This window comes from Aethalodelphis obliquidens, unplaced genomic scaffold, assembly GCF_003676395.1.
Source record: "Aethalodelphis obliquidens isolate GAN/ISIS:26980383/991018 unplaced genomic scaffold, ASM367639v1 scaffold89, whole genome shotgun sequence".
NCBI lineage: Eukaryota > Metazoa > Chordata > Mammalia > Artiodactyla > Delphinidae > Aethalodelphis > Aethalodelphis obliquidens.
Genome location: NW_020838033.1, coordinates 3,103,665 through 3,125,999, shown reverse-complemented (window position 1 = coordinate 3,125,999; position 22,335 = coordinate 3,103,665). Strand labels below are relative to the sequence as shown.

General features: G+C 35.5%; 1 protein-coding gene and 1 long non-coding RNA gene across 6 annotated transcripts in view; one reads left to right on the top strand and one right to left on the bottom strand.

The window, feature by feature from the left end:
- Positions 1 to 22,335, top strand: part of NPEPPS (aminopeptidase puromycin sensitive) — a 97,432-nt gene that overhangs the window by 49,825 nt on the left and 25,272 nt on the right. For all 5 annotated transcript variants that reach the window (XR_003430346.1, XR_003430347.1, XM_027094618.1 and 2 more), the window contains 7 exons: positions 6,197 to 6,274; positions 14,603 to 14,724; positions 17,323 to 17,430; positions 18,690 to 18,890; positions 19,344 to 19,440; positions 19,553 to 19,586; positions 20,428 to 20,542. Coding sequence is in view for 3 of the 5 variants with exons in the window: in XM_027094618.1 (XP_026950419.1) it covers positions 6,197 to 6,274; positions 14,603 to 14,724; positions 17,323 to 17,430; positions 18,690 to 18,890; positions 19,344 to 19,440; positions 19,553 to 19,586; positions 20,428 to 20,542 (755 nt within the window). In the remaining 2 variants the exon portion in view is untranslated. The remainder of the gene's footprint in view (positions 1 to 6,196; positions 6,275 to 14,602; positions 14,725 to 17,322; positions 17,431 to 18,689; positions 18,891 to 19,343; positions 19,441 to 19,552; positions 19,587 to 20,427; positions 20,543 to 22,335) is intronic.
- On the bottom strand, positions 1,010 to 22,255 carry LOC113613717 (uncharacterized). The gene is made up of 3 exons (XR_003430348.1): positions 22,246 to 22,255; positions 20,111 to 20,116; positions 1,010 to 1,133 (listed from the first exon to the last, which is right to left on the bottom strand). It is a non-coding gene; the product is annotated as an uncharacterized LOC113613717 (long non-coding RNA).

Below are 22,335 nucleotides of genomic sequence, written 5' to 3'. Positions count from 1 at the left end.
ACAAAAAGACAAAACACCTCAGTGATTGATTCTGATATGGAAAGTGAAAATGAAACCCATGATGCTGGAGAATGATCCTTTTCTTCGGCAGAAGAGTGGGTTGAAGACAACATTTCACAAAAATTAGAAGACTTTCCAGGTGTGTCAGGTGTAACTTTTTTTTTAAATAAATAAATTTACTTATTTATTTATATTTTGGGCTGCGTTGGGTCTTTGTTGCTGTGTGCAGGCTTTCTCTGGTTGCAGCGAGCAGGGGCTACTGTTCATTGCTGTGTGCGGGCTTCTCATTGCAGTGGCTTCTCTTGTTGCGGAGCATGGGCTATAGGCGTGCAGTCTTCAGTAGTTGTGGCATGTGGGCTCAGTAGTTACACGAGCTCTAGAGCGCAGGCTCAGTAGTTGTGGCACACGGGCTTAGTTGCTCTGCGGCATGTGGGACCTTCCCGGACCAGGGCTTGAACTCGTGTCCCCTGCATTGGCATACGGATTCTTAACCACTGCGCCACCAGGAAAGCCCAGGTTTAACTATTGAATGTAATAACCCGCAAAATGTTAGTGAAATAACAATTTTTGGTAACGACTTTTTTGAGTTGGTCACGTCTCAAACAAACTTGTATCATCAGCAGAATGAAAAATCATATAAAAAGTATGATGAGGCTTTAAAATGTTCTGATGTAACCAATAGTGACATGAAGAAGTTTCTTGGATTAATAACTTTGATGGGACAAATAAGAAAGTCACACTGGAAAGAACATTGGTCGACTGATACCTTACTTGAAACACCTATCTTTCCAAAGATTATGACGAGAAGAAGGTTCCAACAAATAATGACATTTCTTCACTTTAATGATAACTCAGGAACTCCACTTTCTACAGACAGAATTTCAAAAGTTAAACCTCTTTTGGTTTATTTTCTACCAAAAATGTTTAATAAGTTTTAAAAATATTTATCTATTTATTTATTTATTTATCTATTATCTATCTATTTATGTGGGCTGCACCGGGTCTTAGTTGCGGCATGCAAACTCTCGGTTGCAGCATGCATGTGGGATTTAGTTCCCCAACCAGGGATCGAACCTGGGCCCCCTGGATTTGGAGCATAGAGTCTTACCCAGTGGACCACCAAGGAAATCCCTCTACCAAAATTTCAATCAATCTATATAACCAGACAAGAGCTGTCACTTGTGGAGGCAGTGATAAAGTAGAGAGGATGACTCAGATTCAAAACCTGTAACCCCAGAAAACTTACAAAATACAGAATTTTGGTCAGGATGATTGGTGAAAGTGAAACTGGATATATGTGCAACCTTGAGATTTACATGGATGAAGGAAAGAAACTATAAGAAACAATATTATCGGTCCCACAACGTTATCTTGGTTCGTGGCACCATATTTACCAAGACGGTTATTACAACAGTGTGTCCACATCTGAAATATTGTTGAAAATAAAACCAGAGTTTGTGGGACTATAAGAGAGAATCGTGATCTACCAAACCAATTAAAGGAGAAATCTAAATATCTGCAGAGGGGAGAAATGACATTCTTACGGAAGGGAGAAGTGACTCTTCTTATATGGAAAGACAAGAGACTGGTCCCCATGGTGACAACTATTCATGAGGCATCCATAGCCTCTCCATAGCATGGATCCATAACATCTACAGGAAGGAAGACAGGACTGGCCATCAGATAACTAAGCCCACTTACATACTAGAGCAGCTGTCCCCAACCTTTTTAGCACCAGGGACTGGTTTTGTGGAAGACAGTTTTTCCACGGATGGCGGGGGGATGGTTTAGGTGGTAATGCGAGCAATGGGGAGCGGCAGATGAAGCTTTGCTTGCTCTCCTGCCGCTCACCTAACTGCTCTGCGGCCCAGTTCCTGACAGGCCACGGACCACTACCGGTCCGTGGCCTGGGGGTTGGGGACCCCTGTGTTAGAGTATAATAAATATATGAAAGGAGTTGATCAGTCTGATCAATATCTGGCAAACTTCAGTATCTTCCAGAAAACTTGAAAATGGTATAAGAAAGTAAGTTTCTATTTGAGTAATTGAGGTTTATTCAGTGCATTTAAAATTTTACTGTAACCTTAATGCATAGAATAAAATGACTTACAAGCAATTTTTCTTAGCAGTAGCTAGAGAATGGGTAACTGGACATTCTGGTAAGTGTAGTGGTAGTCCCGAACCTGGTTCTTCTTGTGGCGTTTCGCAAAGATCCACCTTGTCGACTCTCAGGTAAAACAAAAGAATATATGCTAGAGGAAATAATATACACAGGACTAAAAAAAAAAAATGCTACCAGAAAGCGTAGAGTCTGCTCTTAGGGGAAAGCGTAGTGAAACACGGTATATTTGTGGTAGATGTTCTGTTCCCCTGCACAGAGGTGCCTGCTGTACTGCATATCACACTCTAACAAAATATTAGAATGCTTTAGTAAGACATGTACAAAGTTTCAAATAAGTACATTACGTGCAAAAAAAGTTGTTGGTATTTACTCAAACTTGGGTGTTTCAATATTCCCTTATGTAACAAATTGCCGGCCACAGTTTCTGGAAAAATCCCCTGGTCAGCAATGTTAAGAGGCTATTGTAGTGGTCGAGGAGAGAAAATAATGGTACTCTGGACTGGGCTGTAGTGGTGGAGACACTGAAAAGTTTGGGATTAAGGGTGTTGAATTTGCTTGTTGGATGTATGATATAAGAGACAGACAGACATGGAGGGGAGGCAGTTAGGATCATTTCGTATTTTTGACTTGAGCCACTGGATAAATGGTGGTGCCATATGCAAAATATACAAAACTACAATTGACTGAGGTTATTTCAAACGCTAATGTGCATTTGCCAAGTAGTATGTTGTCCAATATAAAGTAATTGGAAGAGTATCCCATAATACAACAGACATTTAAAGAATTCAAATATATGGCTACTCCCTTTTTACTAAGAGAATTTGGGCGGAAATTTTACTCCTTTTTTGGTACACATGTATAGTTGATATGTACATTTGGAAGCATATTTTGTAGAATGTAACCTAACAATACAGTGCTTGATTATTTCAATTTAAAAACTGCTATTCTTTTGTTTTTCTAGCTTCATTTCTTACCATTTTGAAGCTTTTTTGTGCATCTATAAAGACAAGTTAGCTTTAGTAAACTTTTATGGAGATGGTCTTTGATCATAGTACCTCAGAGGTATCATAATGCTACTTCATATGTTAGTTAGAAAGGTACATTCTTAAGCCTTGAAGTGCTTCTTAGCTTCCCTTTAGGCAAAGTAAGATTCTATTCTTGGGGATCAAGTTAGAGCAAATCTCAGATTTTTGCCAGCAAAAGTCATTGTTTCAGTAGAGATTTCATTAATATTGTATATATATACCAAGTCTTGAGTTTCTGTTCAAATTTAGGAGCTAGCTTATGATAGCAGAAAGAATTTTGGCAACAGGAATAGGAAGGGAACTGAGTTCTAGTCCAACTCTGTGACCTTAGGTGAATCATTAACTTTATATGCCTCATTTTCTTCATCTGTAAAATGAGGAATAATTGATTTAAAGTTCTTTTAAAAACTGAAGTTATAGTTTCTTATTGGTTTTGTAAAGATTTTGGCTTTATAAAGACATGTTTGAACCATCGTATTAGAAACATTGGAGGGATTTCCCTTGTGGTCCAGTGGGTAAGACTCCATGCTCTCAGTGCAGGGGACCCAGGTTCGATCCCTTGTCAGGGAACTAGATCCCGCATGCATGCCACAACTAAGAGTCTGCATGCTGCAACTAAAAGTTTGCATGCTGCAACTAAGAAGTCCACATGCCACAACTAAGAATCTGCATGCCGCAACTAAGAATTCCGTACGCGGCAACTAAGATCCCACACGCCTTAACTAAAAGATCCTGCATGCCGCAACTAAGACCCAGCGCAACCTAAATAAATAAATAAATAATTTTTTAAAAAAGAAACATTGGAAATTTAATCTTTGGCTGACTCATTTGAAAAAAAAAGTGAATTGTGGGCATCTTGCTTGGTTCATAGAATGTTACTAAATTTGAATCACTGTTACCCATATCAAGCTTAAGCCTGTGACTGGTAAGGCTACCTCTCTTTTAATAATAGCTTATTGAGATATAATTCACACACCACACAGTTCAATTCAGTGGTTTTTAATATATTCACAGAGTTGTGCAATCATCGTCAGAATCAATTAGAGCATTTTCTTCCCCTTTTTTTTTAAAAAAAATTATTTATTTATTTGGCTGCGTCGGGTCTTAATTGCGGCACGTGGGCTCTTCGTTGCGGCATGCGAGCTTCTCTCTAGTTGCGGCACGGGGGCTTCTCTCTAGCTGTGGTGTGCAGGCTCCAGAGTGCATGTGCTCTGTAGTTGTGGCGCGTGGGCTCTGTATTTTGCGGCATGCAGGCTCTCTAGTTGAGGTGCACTGGCTCAGCGGTTGCAGTGCGCGGGCTTAGTTGCCCCGCGGCATGTGGGATCTTAGTTCCCGACCAGGGATTGAACCTGCGTCCCTGCATTGGAAGGTGGATTCTCAACCACTGGACCACCAGGGTAGTCCCTTAGAACATTTTCATCATCGCAAAAAGAAAGTACCCATGAGCAGTCACTTCCCATTTCTGCATGACCTTCCAGCCCTAGGCAACGGCTAGTCTACTTTCTGTCTCTATGGATTTGCCTAATCTGGACATTTCATATAAACATGTGGCCTTTTGTGTCTGGTTTCTTTCACTCAGCATAATATTTTCAAGGCATATCCATTTTGTAGCATATATCAGCGCTTCGTTTCTTTTTGTTGTAGCATAATATTCCATTGTATATCACGTTTTTTCTGTCCATCAATTGTTGGACATTTGGGTTGTTCCTACTTTTTGGCTACTAAGATCTCATTTGTGTATAAATTTTTGTATGGACATATGTATTCATTTCTCTTGGATATATACCTAAGAGTGGGATTTCTGGGTTATATGGTAACTCTGTATTTAATCTTTTGAGGAACTGCCAGACTGTTTCCCATAGCATTTGTTTTTGTTTGTTTTTTTGGCTGCACAGGATCTTTGTCGCTGCACGTGGGCTTTCTCTAGTTGCAGCGAGTGGGGACTACTCTTCATTGCAGTGTGCGGACTTCTCCTTGTGGCGGCTTCTCTTGTTGTGGCTCACGGGCTTAGTTGCTCCGTGGCACGTGGGATCTTCCCGGACCAGGGATCAAACCCCGTGTCCCCTGCATTGACAGGTGGATTCTTAACCACTGTGCCACCAGGGAAGTCCATCCCATAGCATTTGGAAACATTTTTACATTCCTATCAGCAATGTATGAGGGTTCCAAATTCTCTACATCCTCCCTTAAACCTTATTATTGTCTATCTTTTTGCTTATAGTCATCCTAGTGGGTGTTAAGTGGTATCTCATTGTGGGGATTTTTTTTTTTTTCCCATTGTGGTTTTGATTTGCATTTCCCTGATGGTTAAAGATGTTGAACATCTTTTCAAGTGCTTATTAAGGCTGCCTCTTTGGGCAGTTTTTCTTTTGGAATGGGGATATGATGTGGTTGGGAGTTGATCTACTTAGCTCTTTTCCTAAAGTGTCAACTAAGCATTCTGAAGTATCAGTTAAATAAGCAGACTCTTCTCACTCCTGGTAGGGAATAAATCAAAGTCTAAATTTAATCCACACACCTGTTTTCACCTTCTTTATTTCTGTAAAATGTAACAAAGAATTTCACTGGAAATATGATTTATATCTTGTTGGAATTGTTACCTATGTTTGGGTGGGGGACAGAACTTTTACTGATGTATCTTTAACACTGAAATCTTAGCAATCTGCTCAGTATTTCAAATGTTCATGAGTAAGACTGCAACGTATAAAGCAGTATCATAGTCACACAAAGATGAGAATGAAGCGTGTCTGGGAATCTGGTAGAAAACCTTTTCATATTTATAGCAGCCCTATTTCCGTTATATCATAAAAGTTTTGTGAATTAATATAGGATGTGTAATTGTTTCTAAGGAGCATATTTAACTTAGGTTACATAGCCTAAAATAGGTTACTTTGAAATGATACTCTTGTTAATAGGAACTTAATTTATTAAATTAAGAATATTTAGTTTTAGTAGAGATTTTGCTCTTGAAAATGTTAATTGCTGCCATCTGGATTTGATCTTATCAGTCCAGTCAGATTTGTGAAGTAATTTTTTTTTTCCATTCCAGAAATACATGCTACAGGATTTAACTATCAGAATGAAGATGAAAAAGTCACCTTGTCTTTTCCTAGTACTCTCCAACCAGGTAGGAGAAATGGCTTTTGTAAAATCCTGTTATGAATAGTGACATCTTCTTCCAGAAAAATTTATCATATGCCCTTTTTTTTTTTTAACTCATTGTTTTAAGGAGATTAAGTATTAAGACAGAGCTTTAGACAGAGTCAGGTGCACTTCAACTTTTGGGCCACCAAAAAAAATAAAAAAACATAGAACATAATGCATTGTTTTCACCTTTTCGGTTTTTAAAAAATATATCTACCTAGCTCCATCTTCTACTAATTGAATCCAAATCTCTGAGATGAATGTCCCACAGATGATTCTGAGATACAACCAGAGATTAGGGAGCTATTATGCTAGTGAGGGCATGGATGAAAAGATTCGTTGGTATGTTACTATATGTGCTATATAAAAGCACAAAGAAACTAGATGTTCTGAGCTTAATATAATGGAAGAAATCATATACAAATCAATTGGTAAAGCACTAAGACTTCGAGTAGTGAGCAAATGAAAAGCCACAGATAATTTGTATGCAAGAAAATGCAAATAAATAATAAACATGTGAAAAGATATTTGCCCTCCTAGTAATGAGCAATATTAAAACAACAGCTACTGATATGTCAGTTTTTGCCTGTCATATAAGCTGAAGTAAAAAAACGATTCTCAATGATGTGACTGCCTCATATTACTGGTAAGAATGTAAATCCATGTAATTTATTTGGAAAGCGGTCTGGCAGTATGTATTAAGAGCCTAAACATGTTCATGTCTTTGACCCAGCAATTCTGGTAATAGGAATATATCCTAAAGAAAAATCATAAATACAGGAGACACTTTATGCCTAGAAATGTCTATTGAGACGTTACCTAAGGTAGTAAAAAATTAGAATTAATACATTTGTCCAACACTAAGGGAATAATTAAGCTAATTATGACATACATGTATGGTGGAATATATATAGCAATTAAAAGTGAGGTTTGTGAATTCTTAACACTCTAAAGTACTTATTATAATGTAAAATTGAAAAGCAGAATACAAAATTACATATACAAGGTGATGAATCAGATCTCTAAAATGGTACAAATGAAATTATATGTCTGGTTGTTGACATAATTGACGATTTTTATTCTTATTCATACCTTTCTCTGGTTTCCATAATTTTTATATTGAGAATATATTCCCTTAATATAAAAGTATTTTAAGAAAAATTTTAAATTGGAGAAATTTTGTCTTTTATTTTGATACTCTTAGAGACCTTTCATTTTGTCTTTTTCTAACTAAGATTATTTTTGTGTGAAATTATTATAAAAACAAATGCTTGCCATGAACATGTATTAAAAGATACTGAAGAATATAACCTGAAAATTGAGATTCCCTCTCTCTGACCCCTTCTACTTCCATTGTCTACTAATCCTTCCAGAAATATTCTATTTCTTTCTAGAAATATTCCATAAGTGTGTATGTACATTTTAACCCACAGATGGGATCACAAATGTCAGTGGCTTGCAACAAATATTTCTTGTTTACACATGGCCCTGAGGACTGCTGATCATCTGCAGCCATATTGCCAACTTTACTGAGCACCACTAAGCTCACAAGTCTGCTCATTCTAGGCTCTGTAGTGAGTAGCTACTATCTGCAGTATGCTGTTCTCTTACATGGAAGAAGGCAGAAGCTCAGAGATGGGGACAGAGCCAAACCACAAAGACACATTTAAAGCTTCTGCGTGGATGGTGATGTCCATTCACATTTCATTGGCCAAAGCAAATAGCATGGCCAAGCGCAAAGTCACAATTACCAGACATTTGATAAAACTTCTAATATGAAACATAAAGCAAAAAGCAAAACAATAAGTATAATAGAAATATAGGAACTTGAAAGAAACAAAGACAAATGAAAAGAAAGCCTCAAAAAACCCAAATAGATTAATATTCTTAGAAGTATTATTAATATTACATTCATTAAATAAGGACAGTATGGAATAGAGTAAGAAAACTTTTGGAAATTATAATACATTAGAAGTAAAAAACCAAAATAAGTTGCAGAAGATGAAATAGAGGCATCTTCCAATTAGGAAAATTGGAAGACCAATCTAGCAGGACTGGATGTCCATCTAGTGAAAGAGAGGACAGAGAAGATGGTAAGGGGAAATGATGAAAGACACAAAACATGAACATTTCTCTGAACGGATGGGGCATGAGCCTTAGGTTTGAAAAAAATACACTACTGAGAGGGACTGACTCAAATGTAAAAAGTCTCACATCAGAGGAAATTTTAGAACTTTCAGGGGTAAAGTGAGACTCTCAAAGAGTTTCTACCCGAGGTGAGGGACTTGGGAGGAAGGAAGGAAGACTGACAGATTGCCTTCAAATTTCAGGAATCAGAATAGCAGTAGATTTTACCATCAGGAACAGTGGAAACTAGACTCTAGTATGGCCGTTCCTTCAAAATTATGAGTGAATCTGATTTTCAATCTAGAATTCTGTGCTTAGCCCAACTGTGAAGTTAAAGAGAATAAAATATTTTCAGATTTGGAAGGTTACAGAAAATTTAATTCTTTGTAAAAGATGTAGGAGTGGAGAAGTAGTTTAGCTACACTTCACTTTTTACTGTTTTTTTTTAATGTATTTATTTTTATTATTTATTTTATTTTTGGCTGCGTTGGGTCTTCGTTGCTGCACGCAGGCTTTCTCTAGGGGCGGCGAGCAAGGGCTACTCTTTTTTTTTTTTTTTTTTTGCGAGGACTACTCTTCGTTGCGGTGTGCGGGCTTCTCATTGCGGTGGCTTCCCTTGTTGCGGAGCATGGGCTCTAGATGTGTGGGCTTCAGTGGTTGTGGCTCGTGGGCTCTAGAGTTCAGGCTCAGTAGTTGTGGTGCACGGACTTAGTTGCTCTGCAGCATGTGGGATCCTCCCGGACCAGGGCTCGAACCCGTGTCCCTTGCATTGGCAGGCGGATTTGTAGCCACTGCGCCACCAGGGAAGCCCCGCTTCACTTTTTATAGTAAGAAGAAAAGAGTGTGTAAAATTGTAAAATGAAAAAATAGCTAAATAAGCAAGGTATTTAGAAATCACAGAGTTGCTACTGAGGCAAGTGTAGGGAGTAAGTGGCATTGGGCAGGTGCCTGCAGCTTACATATGTAAGCCTGTAGAACTATATGAGGTTCTAAACTATGAAATATTATTTTGATAGAAGTAACATGAACTTTAAAAAAAATTTAAAATCTGTATCATTAACAGACTATATTCTGTGTTCACACTGTGAAAAGATAAAAAAGTTAGTTGCAAAAGAGAAACAAAAAAATTCCTTCTTTGGAAAAATGATACCTCTGAAAATTAATGAGTCAAAGAATATTTGTTAGGGAAATTAGAAAATATTTAGAACTGAATAATGAAATTACTACTTACAAAGCATGTGGGATGCAGGTAAAACATTCTCAGAGAGTATATTTAGCTAAGAAGGAAGACTGAAAATTAATTAGCTAAGTAAGCATCAACATCAAAATTAGACAAAAAGAATAGATAGCTTGAAGAAAGTAGAAGAGATAAAGATTAAGAGCAGAAATTAATGAAATAAAAATGACTTACTAGCTATTGACCTTGGGCAAGTTATTTAAGTTAAATAAACTCAGGCGGAGTCTGAATTTGAACACCAGCAGTTTAACTAAAAACTTTGCACTTCTAACCACCACATTATGCTCTTTTTATTTTTTAAATTAAATATTAAAAAATATAATACATGGGCATGGTTTGAAATTCAAATGATATATAGTGATAATTTGTCATTCTGTCCTGTCTTCCTCTCTCAGCTCCACTTCTCAGAAGTGATCAGTTTCCTATGTATCCTTTCAAAACTGTTCCGTGCTTTTATAAGCATTTATGTATGTACCACTTAAGAACACAGAAGTTAGCATGTCATACATATTCTGTACCCTTCTTTTCCCCTTATATATATGAGTTCATTTATTATCAGTATATAAGAGCTGCATCATTCTTGATAAGGACTGTTTACAGTAGACATGGTAAATTAAGTCAATTCTAATAAAAGCAGGAACAAGTCAGTGAAGGTTATGACCATTAGTATACTATCATTTGACAGAGTTTTGGAGATTTTTAGCTAATATAACAATATACATAAGTAATTGATATGAATATTAGAATTAAAAAATTATTTGCAGATGTGACTATATTAAATTATTGAATATCTATAAATATCTGTTCAAAAATCACTGCCTTTCACATTTTCCCAAGATTCTCTGGGTCAAAGTTACCCAGTCATTCTTTGCTTTAAGAATAAAGTCCTTATTTTTTCAAATTTTAAGTGGTCTCTCTTCTGGTAATGGAGTAAATATTGAACATATATCAGGAGGATATTAGTAACCTTTGTGTTTAGCCTCTTCAAACTTAACAGTCATGCCGAATATTATATAGCTAAGTAAAATATCTTCTTTTCTGAAATTAGCACCATTCTAGAATAATGGTTAACTTACCATGATCATTGTAAGGCCTAACAGCCTCAGAATCGGTGGTTAAGGATCCTGTAGAGTGACGTTCATTTGGAGAAACACTAGAAGATGTTAACATTTTGAAGAGTGGAAAACAGGATCATAAGAAATGGTGGCAGAAAGGCAGAGACCTTTATTTTCTCTTTATATAAAGTAATCTGTCTCAAATTTCATAGTGTTTGGTAGGCTTATTAAATTTTTAATAATTTAATTTTTAGTAATTTTATTACCTCAGGTTTTACAACAATTATTATACTCTCCTAAGCTTTAATAAACAAATAAGGTTTTTGGAGGAGGTCCCAATTTTTCAGTTGTTTAATTAATAAATGAGCTTATTGTATATTTTAAGAGGCTTAGTACCCCAAGCAGATAAATATTGCATACATTGGATATTCAAATAAGGTATCTAATTTGAGGAAGCAGTGTCAATTATGTGTGAAAATAGGTATAAAATCAGACTTTCTGGCAATTGGTTTGTCAATATGGTATAAATTTCATAAATGAAATTTATCGTGAAGTCCTTTTCCCTCCTGTTCTTGCCCTAAAATTCCACTATATCAATAGCAGATACTTTGTAATTAGTATTGTATAATGTGACACTAAAATATTAATATATTAAAAAAACTTAAACTTGTGTTTTGTTTGAATTCCCAATAATTTATATTTTGTTTAGTATGCCACTTTTTGGAAGTGGTCACTGTCAGTATCTTGCTATATAGTATGATGACCTTGGAGATTTAAAACCAATTAAAAGTGTAAGCAGCCTTTCTTATTTAGTTTTGAGTTTTAAATCCACTTTTATTCCAAATAAGAAAAGTCAGAAGTAGATTTACTGTGGAATATGAGTTATATAAAAGACATCTTAACAGCTGACTTAGGGAAAACAGACTGGCCAATTCCATTTATGGAATTGTAACATAAAGTTCCATCAAATAGTTATCTTTAAAGGGGTTTTTGTAATCTAATAGATATTCCTTGTAAACTTTATTAATGTGAACACATCTGCTTTTTAAAAAAAAAAAATCAGTGAGGGACTTCCCCGGTGGTCCAGTGGTAAAGAATCTGCCTTCCAATGCAGGGTTTGCAGGTTCGATCCCTGGTCAGGGAACTAAGATCCCACATGCCGTGGGGCAACTAGGCCCGCTCATCACAACTAGTGAGCCCGCGCACCTCAATGAGAGAGCCTGTATGCCACAAACTACAGAGCCCACATGCTCTGGAGCCTGCGCACCACAACTAGAGAGAAGCCCACATGCAGCAACTGGAGAGAAGCCCGAGCGCCACAGCGAAGACCTGATGTAGCCAAAAAAATAAAGAAAATAAATAAATATTAAAAAAAAAATCAGTGAATTCCTAATGAAAATAGAGAGAAATATTTTATTATTTATAGCTAAACTCTTCAGTATCAATCATTTAGAATTCTTTCAGATTCTTTTACTGTATTCTTATTTCCTGTCCCAGTAATCTATCATTCTCTTTAAAAGTAAAAAGTATTGGGACTTCCATGGTGGTCCAGTGGGTAAGACTCTGTGCTCCCAATGCAGGGGGTCTGGGTTTGATTCCTGGCCGGGGAACTAGATCCCACAAGCATGCTGCAACTGAGAGTTTGCATGCCGCAACTAAGACCTGGCACAGCCAAAATAAATAATAAATAAAATAAATAAATATAAAGAAAAAAGCATTTATTGACCCCTTCAGACAGAATGTCTGGTTTTAAAAAAAAACTATCACAAATGTCTATTCATTGGACCTTCAACTGAGTTGTTTTGTTTTATGTTCCCAGCACGATTAATTTAAGAATGTGGCACTTTCTTTAGTGGTGACTTTGCTGCAAAGTTCTGAAATTTTCACTTGAAATTATTTTCAGAGCCAGTTTGAGGCACATAAGAAAATCAGTTTAATTATTTCATAGACACAATTAGTGTTTTGTCTAGAAATAGATTGCAATTTGTCATTCACATATTCTGTAGACTTGAACTCTTCATGACTTGGACCTTTCCAAAAAGCAAGTTCAGTTTTGGAAGGTGAAGACATGACTTTGAGAACATCCAAAAGGATATGTCAGAGAGAGAGTAAGAACATTTTGAACAATGTCAGTGTCATTGCTCTACAGCATTCCAAAATGACAGTTTGAAACATTAGGATATAAAAGTTTTAATATAAGTGGCTAATTACTTTATAGTCATACTGTATCTGACTTGTTAGATTCCCATGCTCTAGATTCTTTTATAAATAGGCACTTTAAAGGGATCTATTACAAAGTCAACATTTTGGGGTTTTTTTTTTTGTGACTGGATTTGTAAAATGTAGAATGGGATTATTGTTTTGTCATGCATCTGAATTTAGTAGACGACTACTAGATAATGGTGATAATTTTTTTCTGTTAGCGAAAGAGAGCATAGTTGATGCTTGAACAACACAGGTTTGAGCTGCATGGGTCCGCTTACACTCAGATATTTTTCAGTAGTAAATACTGTACCACATAGTCCAAGGATGGTTGAATTAGGAGATGTGGAGGAACTGTGGATATGGAGGGCCCTGTATAAGTTATAGGTGGATTAACCTCTGCATTATTCAAGGGTCAGCTGTATATATACTCATAAAAACTCACATTTTCTTCTCTCTCTCTCTTTTTTTAAATTAATTTATTTTATTTTTGGCTGTGTTGGGTCTTCATTGCTGTGTGCGGGCTTTCTCTAGTTGTGGTGAGCGGGGGCTACTTTTCGTTACGGTGCATGGGCTTCTCATTGCGGTGGCTTCTCTTGTTGCAGAGCATGGGCTCTTAGGCGCATGGGCTCAGTAGTTGTAGCTTGCAGGCTCAGTAGTTGTGGCGCATAGGCTTAGTTGCTCCGTGGCATGTGGGATCTTCCTGGACCAGGGCTCAAACCCGTGTCCCCTGCATTGGCAGGCAGATTCTTAACCACTGCACCACCAGGGAAGTCCAAAACTCACATTTTATATAAAAAAAAAGAACGTCTCTGTGTATAACTGAGTCACTTTGCTGTACAGCAGAGGTTGCCACAACATTGTAAATCAAATACACTTCGGTAAAAAACAAAACAGAAACTCCCATTTTGTCTAAATTGATTTTGCTCTTATATAACAATGGTATATGTATTCAGGTTTCATTTTTATTTGCATTTAATAATTATTGATTAAAATTTATTTCTTTAATATTATTAGATTTCAAATGACTGAGGTAACTGTAAAAGTTTGTTTTATGCCCTGTTGCTGATCAAATCATTGGTCTTCTCTATAGTTCCTTACAAATGTATGGAATCAGTGTTCCATTTGGATTGAACATCTGTGTCTTGTCTTAATAATAGAATAATTGGCATGAAGTCATCTAAAAGGACCAATTTACATGGTATAATTGGCAGAGAGCATGAACTTTGGATTAAACAGACCTAACTTTTTAATCTTATTCTTGCTACTTACTAATGGTGTGACCTTGGACAAGTTATTTAACTTTTCAGGCTCAGTTTCTTCATCTGAAAAAATGGAGACAATACCTACCCAACTAAATATTTTTAAAGCACCAATGCACAATAGCTTGTCATACATTTAATAATAAATGTTCATTTCTTTTCCTGCTTTTATCTTCATGTATTGGTAATTTGAGACTAAGTTAGTAAAATTAAAGAACTTTCTAAGCAGTCACCCTAAACATGAGATTAGTCTGCCATTTACTTTAGTAAATACTGTATTCTCTCCATTGCCAGGAGGAGTATTTGAGAAAGGAAGGAATGATTTGAACATTGTCAATAGCCAGCTGAATTAGTGTTTTAGGGACATACTTTTGATAACTTGTACTTAATATCTCCATGAAAATGTTTTCATTTATCTTCAATCACAGGTACAGGAACTTTAAAGATAGATTTTGTTGGAGAGCTGAATGATAAAATGAAAGGTTTCTATAGAAGTAAATATACTACCCCTTCTGGAGAGGTGCGCTATGCTGCTGTCACACAGTTTGAGGTATGGTATTCTTTAATATATTATGACCTTAAATTAGACATTCTGACAAAGGTCTAATTCTATTATTTGCGTGATTATTTGAGGCTTAGGTGCCTTTTGCCATAATTGTATTATTGATTTTGGAATTTTTATTTTATACTCAGCCAGTTATCTCTCTTATACAAGAGAGAGAATTAGGGATGTGGGCTGGGGAATGATTTTATTTATAACAGTACCATTATTAATTTAGTAGGAAAAGCCACAGGTACAAAAAGAGGTACAAAGTATAAAAGGAATCCAGGTATTGAAATTTTGTTACCTGTATGTCTGTATATATAGTTATATATGGATATATATAGATATAGACCTATCAATTTAAATATAATTTTGTTACCTGTATGTGGGTGTGTATGAGTGTGAGTGTGATTCCAATGCTTATCTCTAGCCCTTTTGAGCACTTCTTCATCCTGGAATGGTTGGCTGGAGTGTGTCTCCAAATGATTTTTTTTTAAGAGAGGGTATGTGGGTGGTATACTTCCTGAGTCTTTGCATATCTGAAAATCTTTCATTTGCCTTTATACATGACCAGTTTTACTGAGCATGTAAGAGATTTGTTGGGGGGGAAAAGAAAAAAAGCAGCCCCTGACATCCAGAAGTTGTCCTAGCACTGAAAGCTAGTCCAAGTTGTTTTCCTGTTGGACATAAACAGTATCATAGAATGCCAACCTCAGACAAGGTCACTCCGAGACCATGATAAAGTGAGACAAAACAAGGGCACTTCATAATTTCATCCAAGCATAGACAAAAACAAGTTCACTTTGTTAATCACAAAAGACAACTCTCTCTCTTGGTTAAAATGAGTGACTGCTGCTTCTTTACCATTTGCAGTTTTAGGCTTGATGTAGTCTGCCCTCTCCATAGGTAAATAACAGTTATTGAGATACCCACTCATAAAATTGCCTCCACTTTCTGACAGCACCCAACTTAGAATGAATCCTTTCTTCTTAAATCCTCCTCCAAATCATTCAGCCAAATCCAAAATCACATAATTGTTTCTTTCTTAGACTTTTACTGAGATACCCCATGGTTTCTTTTGATGTGAGTTTTCCCTTGCTACAGTGAGTAATAAGCCCAACTTCTTCAGTGATAAGAGTGGTACAACTGGCTTACAATTTTTCTCTTTCAAAGGTGCATAAATATTGTTCTAAAGTCTTTCACGTCTCATTTTGTTGAGGGGGAGGAGTCAGACTAGAATGTTTCTTCTCCCTTTGTAGGGTAACACATTTTAAAATTTTGTTTTATTTTCTTCCTGATTGCTTGTTAAATTATTTCTTTGTACGTAAAAATTAAAAAATTTCACCAGGTGTTCACTTTTCATTAACTTTTAATAATTGGTGAACCCTATTGATGTTCATATTCAGAGCTTTCTTCAGTGTAGCAGTATTTTCTTCTATTGCGTCTTCATCATGGTTTCTGTTCTGATCTCTTCTTCAGGAACATCATTTAATAATAACTTTAGCTCTAGTGTCTATCCCCCAAATGTACCTTAGATTGCTTTTATCACTTTGTCCTTTGGATATTTTGGAAACTTAAATCTTACTATCTATGTCATTCATTTGATTTCCTCTAATATAAATACATTTATTTACTGCTGTTGCTCCTAATTTGAATTTTTCTGTGCATTTCTTTCTTTACACTCTACTTACTGTTCCAAATGTCTTATTTATTCTTTTTTTAAACATCTTTAGTCTTATTTATTCTTTAGTAGAATTCATAATTTATTTAGTTTCTTTGAGAGTACAATCAGCCATCTAATGTTTTTCCTTGGAGAAATCCTTTTTCAGAAGTATGTGCTTCCTCTGCATATTTCGTTACTTCTTTTTAAGATACAGAATCTTGTCGATGGTTCTATTTCTATTTTATTAAAGATTTTTTCTTTTATAACTGGTATTCTACTGCACCACTAATCTTATTTTGCTTTAACAAGTTTGCTCTTTTTTATTTTTAAAGAAAGAATGAGATCTCTTTCAAAAGGTAGGTCAAATGGTGACAGTGTTATGTGTTGTATATGGAAGTGCCATTAAACAAATGACCTGTTTGGAACTGATACAGCATCTGTCTTTATTCCTGTTGCTACCATTCCAGATAAAGAACAAAGCACATCAAAAATTCTGGAGATATTTTTATTTTTATTTTGAAATCAAAGCCAGAGAGGCAACCAGTCATATTTTCCCATCGTTGAATCCTTACAGTAGTATACTGTTAACCTTCCTGTGCTCTGTGTTGTGTTGACATTATAGATAAAGCCATTTGCCTTTAATTTGAAATATTGAAATGTTTTAATAAAAACAAAAGTATAATTGTCAGTTATTCTAATACTATAAATTGTTAAGCTCTATAGCAGACCTAGTTCCTGGATAATTGCTGATGTGGCAATGATAGTAAACCTTGTGTTTTCTTTGTAGTCAGTGCCTAGCTTGTTGCCTGGCACTGAGTAGAAAATAAATATTTGAAAAAGTGAATGAACAAATGATAGAAAGAAAGAAATGTCTGTTATTTCATGAAATAGTCTGGTAGGTTAATTCTGTGATATTTTATATTTCATATTCTTTTCTTAAGGCTACTGATGCCCGGAGAGCTTTTCCTTGCTGGGATGAGCCTGCCATCAAAGCAACTTTTGATATCTCATTGGTTGTTCCTAAAGACAGAGTAGCTTTATCAAACATGGTACGTTTGTGTTTGTGAGTATGTTCATATTTTGAATAAGCGTTTAGCAGATTTAGTTTGCTGATTAGATGGGATAGCATGAAACCACCCAGCACAGTGCTTGACACATAATTGGAACACAAATGTTAGTTTTCTTAATTTCTGAAAAGCCTTCTTTTTCTTTATTGCCTTATTTGGGGAGTTTCCCCCCTCCTGGAAGAAATTCTTTATAAACTGTATTAACAAGATCATCTAATTCCTTCAATTTGGAAATCTAAATAAGAAATGAGTTTAATAAATATTACCTGAAAGAAAAAAAATCTGATATTCTTATTAAATGCCAAAAGATATAGCCACATAATGAAGTGTATTTAGGTTTTTGGCTGATTGTATTCTTGGAATATGCTCCCTTCACTGATGTCGTTGATCCTCATTCATAATAGAGTAAGCATTCACTACTTGAAGTGTATTGTCTGAGACTGCCTTACTTAAGACATAGAGTAGCTTGTAGCTTATAATAATAGGAGTCTAGGGAACTTGGAAATGCCTGCTGCACCTGAAAATAACTGGCTTTTGCCTCCTTTATTGGTGGAGAGAATTCCATAGATTCTCTTCTCAAATATTCTCAGAGAGGAAGCTAATATATTACACTGAAATGTTCATTTACAATTTAGTATGAATGAATTTATCGGATCAATTCTTGAATAAGTCTTACTTGGAAGAAAGAATAGAGAGACCTTGAGGAAACTGAGATCCTGAATAGGAAAAAGAGGGAGAACACCAAAGGGAAATTAGGGGACTCCAAAGGTAAAGTGGAGATTTTGTGACTAATTTGTTTAGAGCCAGCCTTTGTACAGAGAATGCTCTAAATCTAGAAATCTGTACCCTTTGAAATGTCTGATTACACAATTACATTTTATTTTCATTAATATTTGTTGTCTCCTATCCTTCATTCACTTGAAAAGTATTGAGGTCTTAAAACATCCCAGTATCTGGCATATTAGTAGGTATTCAAGAAAAGTTGCTTCTTTTTTCTTACAAATCCTTGGAAGTTTTAACAGTTTAGGCTCCAGTTTCTTAGTGTGAATGCTTTATCAGGTGACTTTCCTTCTTAATAGGAAAGATCTTGACAGCATAATAGCACTGGATGAATTAGGATAGAGAAGTAAGCAGTGCTGGAAAGGGGGAAGAAAAGGCCCCAAAGCCTAGAGTTTTTGGCTAGTGTTTGCTCTAAGGTATTTAATGTAAATCTGTTAAATTTTCCTTTTTTTTTTTTAAAGAATGTAATTGATCGGAAACCATATCCTGATGATGAAAATGTAGTGGAAGTGAAGTTTGCTCGCACACCTGTCATGTCTACATATCTGGTGGCATTTGTTGTGGGTGAATATGACTTTGTAGAAACAAGGTCAAAAGATGGTGTGTGTGTCCGTGTTTACACCCCTGTTGGCAAAGCAGAGCAAGGAAAATTTGCGTTAGAGGTAAATGTACTTGAAGAGGATTGTTCCAACAGTCCATAACTCCAGGTTGGGGAATTTACATTTCTGATCAATTATTAGTACAATTATTTATAATTTAATCTGAAATTTCATGTACTACTTTGGTTTTACTTTTAATAGAATCTGGGAACTAGCAACTTTGGTGTTTTATTAACATTTTACAAGATAATGATTAAGAAAATATTAGAGTAGAATTTATTTACCCAGAGAGTGGGTGGGAAAATACGTAATTATACTTTTCATTCTGAATTATAAATGGATTAAAGTTTGGCTGACATACAAAGCTTAGGGCTAAAGCACTCTTTGGAGGTGGGGCTCCCCAGGGTTGGTTTCTAGTAACTTGAGATATTTGGCTTGCAACGGGATTCCTTTGTGGATTTCTATATGAATGACAGTAAGATTTATCAGATGGTTCTTTTGTCTATACTTTTATAGGTTGCTGCTAAAACTCTGCCTTTTTATAAGGACTACTTCAATGTTCCTTATCCTCTACCTAAAATTGATCTCATTGCTATTGCAGACTTTGCAGCTGGTAAAGTAAATTTCATTTTATTGATGAATTGTAATAACTTTTTTGAATTTTATGATTTTTCAAGAAGAAGTATATATAAATATCAATAAATGTTTATATTTGTTTTATGAAGGTGCCATGGAGAACTGGGGCCTTGTTACTTATAGGTATGTTAATGATGTATTACCCTGCCTTATCTTTTTAAATCACTGATTTCATGAGAGCTTCACTCCTAAGTACAGTTCAGTAGCTTCTGCTTTATGATCTGTCATAAATTTTCCTACCTCCCCCCACTTCCTTGAACATTTCAAGAATGCAGATGAACACCCTCTGGAGTATAAGATTTTAAAGTGAGCATCTGGCATTAGTAGCATTTGTAGATGTATTTTTGGCTGAGTTTCTCATTTCAGTGCCTTCTCTTCCTTCTAGTAGTTACATAGTTATATATCCAGCTTGAAGAACTTTCCCTGATTTAATATCTTCTGGCCAAATTTTTGCATGTCTGTCACCACAATACAAACATGTAGGTTGTATAATTTTAAAAGCAGTGTCTGTAAACAAGTTTTTGTCTTCCACTTTCAGTTGCCTTCTTCAGTGAGCTAAGTTTTGGACAGCCTGCTCAGTGTTCTCTTTAGGACTGTGGAATGTATCTTCCCCCCACTTTCTGCTCCCCTTCTTTTAATGGAAGGACTGTCTTCTCTCTCTGTCTAGCACAATAATCCCTAATCCTTTAGACAAAGTTTTTCTGAAATTTCAGGCAGCTGTCCTATAAACAAACTGATAATTAAACTTGTGTCACATCTTTGATCTTCTGTTATGAATTCTATTGGAGTGGTGTCTTTAATCTTCCCAGAACTTTTTCTATCCTGTGTACTCTGAGGAAATGTTTTCTTGACATCTTTAAAGCCTAACTTGACCATCTTATTTACTGTTTGAATCTCCCTCCCCGACTTCTGCATGCCTGCTTTGGTTGTAATACTTAAAAAAAATATTTTTTTTTAAACACAGGGAGACTGCATTGCTTATTGATCCAAAAAACTCCTGTTCTTCATCACGCCAGTGGGTTGCCCTGGTTGTGGGACATGAACTCGCCCATCAATGGTTTGGAAATCTTGTTACTATGGTATTTAATATTTTTAAGTGCTCAAATATATTTATTTTTTTCCTGCTGCACCTTTTTTTTGTCTACATAGTATTTCAGGTTTGGCTGGAATGTTGTACCAAAAAAGTAGTTTTTTGATTGAAAAACTTTATTTTAAAAGGTCCACTTTGAAGTGTTTATCAGAATATTCTTGTTGATCAAAAGCATGTAGATAATCTTTATTCAACAGAAAATACTTCCTAAACTGTTCTAAATACTGCCTGCAAGCGGGGGGAGTCATGATACTAATTTGGGTGAAAGGAAGAGATTCCATTTAGGTAGAGAGATTCCATGCAGTGAGATTCAGACTAATTGTAGTTTCTTGTGTCATATATATTATGTAGCTCACTAGCTGTAAAGTAACCTGATAAATGACAAACTATCCTTGATTAGGTTGAAATGTTTTTAAGGGTCATTTTCTTCATTGCCTGAAATTTTAAGTTGAAATTTGACAGAAATGAAAGCAAAGAAACAATAACTGTGAAGTATATTAAAATTTCCAACTGTCCTATTGAAGTTCTTGTTTATTATAATGTTTGCAGTGAATGATCTCTGTCCTCTAGTCTTGACCTTTCCCTCTTACTCTGAATAAGTACTATCTATAGCAGCCAACTATGTTAGAGCTTGGGAGCCCAGCGTTTAATAAGTGAACTAGAAGTGCCTCTGCAAAGAAAGAACTGGAGATTCTGGAGCCAGCCAGATTCCCTGATGGCATTTTAGGCTGCCAAAGAGCAGAGCCCAATTTGGATATTAGTTGAGTCCACATGTCACAAAAATAAGCAAGAAAGGAAAACATTTAGCAACTCTTACATATTTGAAAGAGTTTCTAAAGAAAGTCAGCCCTTGAAAGTAAATCCTTTCCTTTTTGCTTTGGATGTTTACAATTTTGCTTAGGGGTAAAAAAAATTTTTTTGAAATATAATTTTATGTGGAAGTAAGTATACTAGTACCTGTATTCAGTATGTCAGAAACATTCTTTTCTCCTAATGCAGCAAGTTTGTTGCTGCCAAACAATTTTTTTGCTCAGTGTTGAGCAGACTTTATTTTTTATGATTTTATTTTTAAACTTCCAGTAATAAATTTTAGTAGGGGAAATGTGTGCATTCTCATTTTGCTTTTAAACAACTTTTTACTGGATTGGAGCAACTTCTAGTTATTAGACGTCACTTGTTTCATTAACCAAAATTCAAAGGCTTAGAGATAGTTGGAAAATTACTAGGTTTGTACCAGCTTATCGCAGTGGAGGCTTTTAGTTAAATAAGTGCACAAAGCATATAGACAGATAGCCATTTATCAGTTGATATTGAAAATATTTGATCTTTTCAGAATTTTAAAATGCCCTTTTGTTTTTCACCATTGCATTAGTCCTTTGTCCTAAATTCATATAGTATTGCTTTCTTTTCATAAGAGATTTAATCAACTTTAATGAAAATTAGATTGAAATCTCTTTCTAAAAAGTTGATTTCTTTTTCAAAAAGTTGATTTTGTCTGTGACCCATTATATTCTTTATCCACTCCACTGTTAATTCTTATTAACAGATGAGAATTTTATATTTCATAAATGTTTAAACACTAATTCGTTACTGAACTACTTACTGCCATGACATTTCTGTTAATTTCACATAATTCTTATATAAGCAGTACTGCTTTTCTGTTTATCTAGAAAGTTTAACTTTTCAATCAACAGTGATTTTTCCCTGTCATTGTGGAAATAGTTTCCAGTTTTCCTTGTTTGGTCCTGATAAGCTTTCTGTTGTTTTTAAGAGAACTGTTCA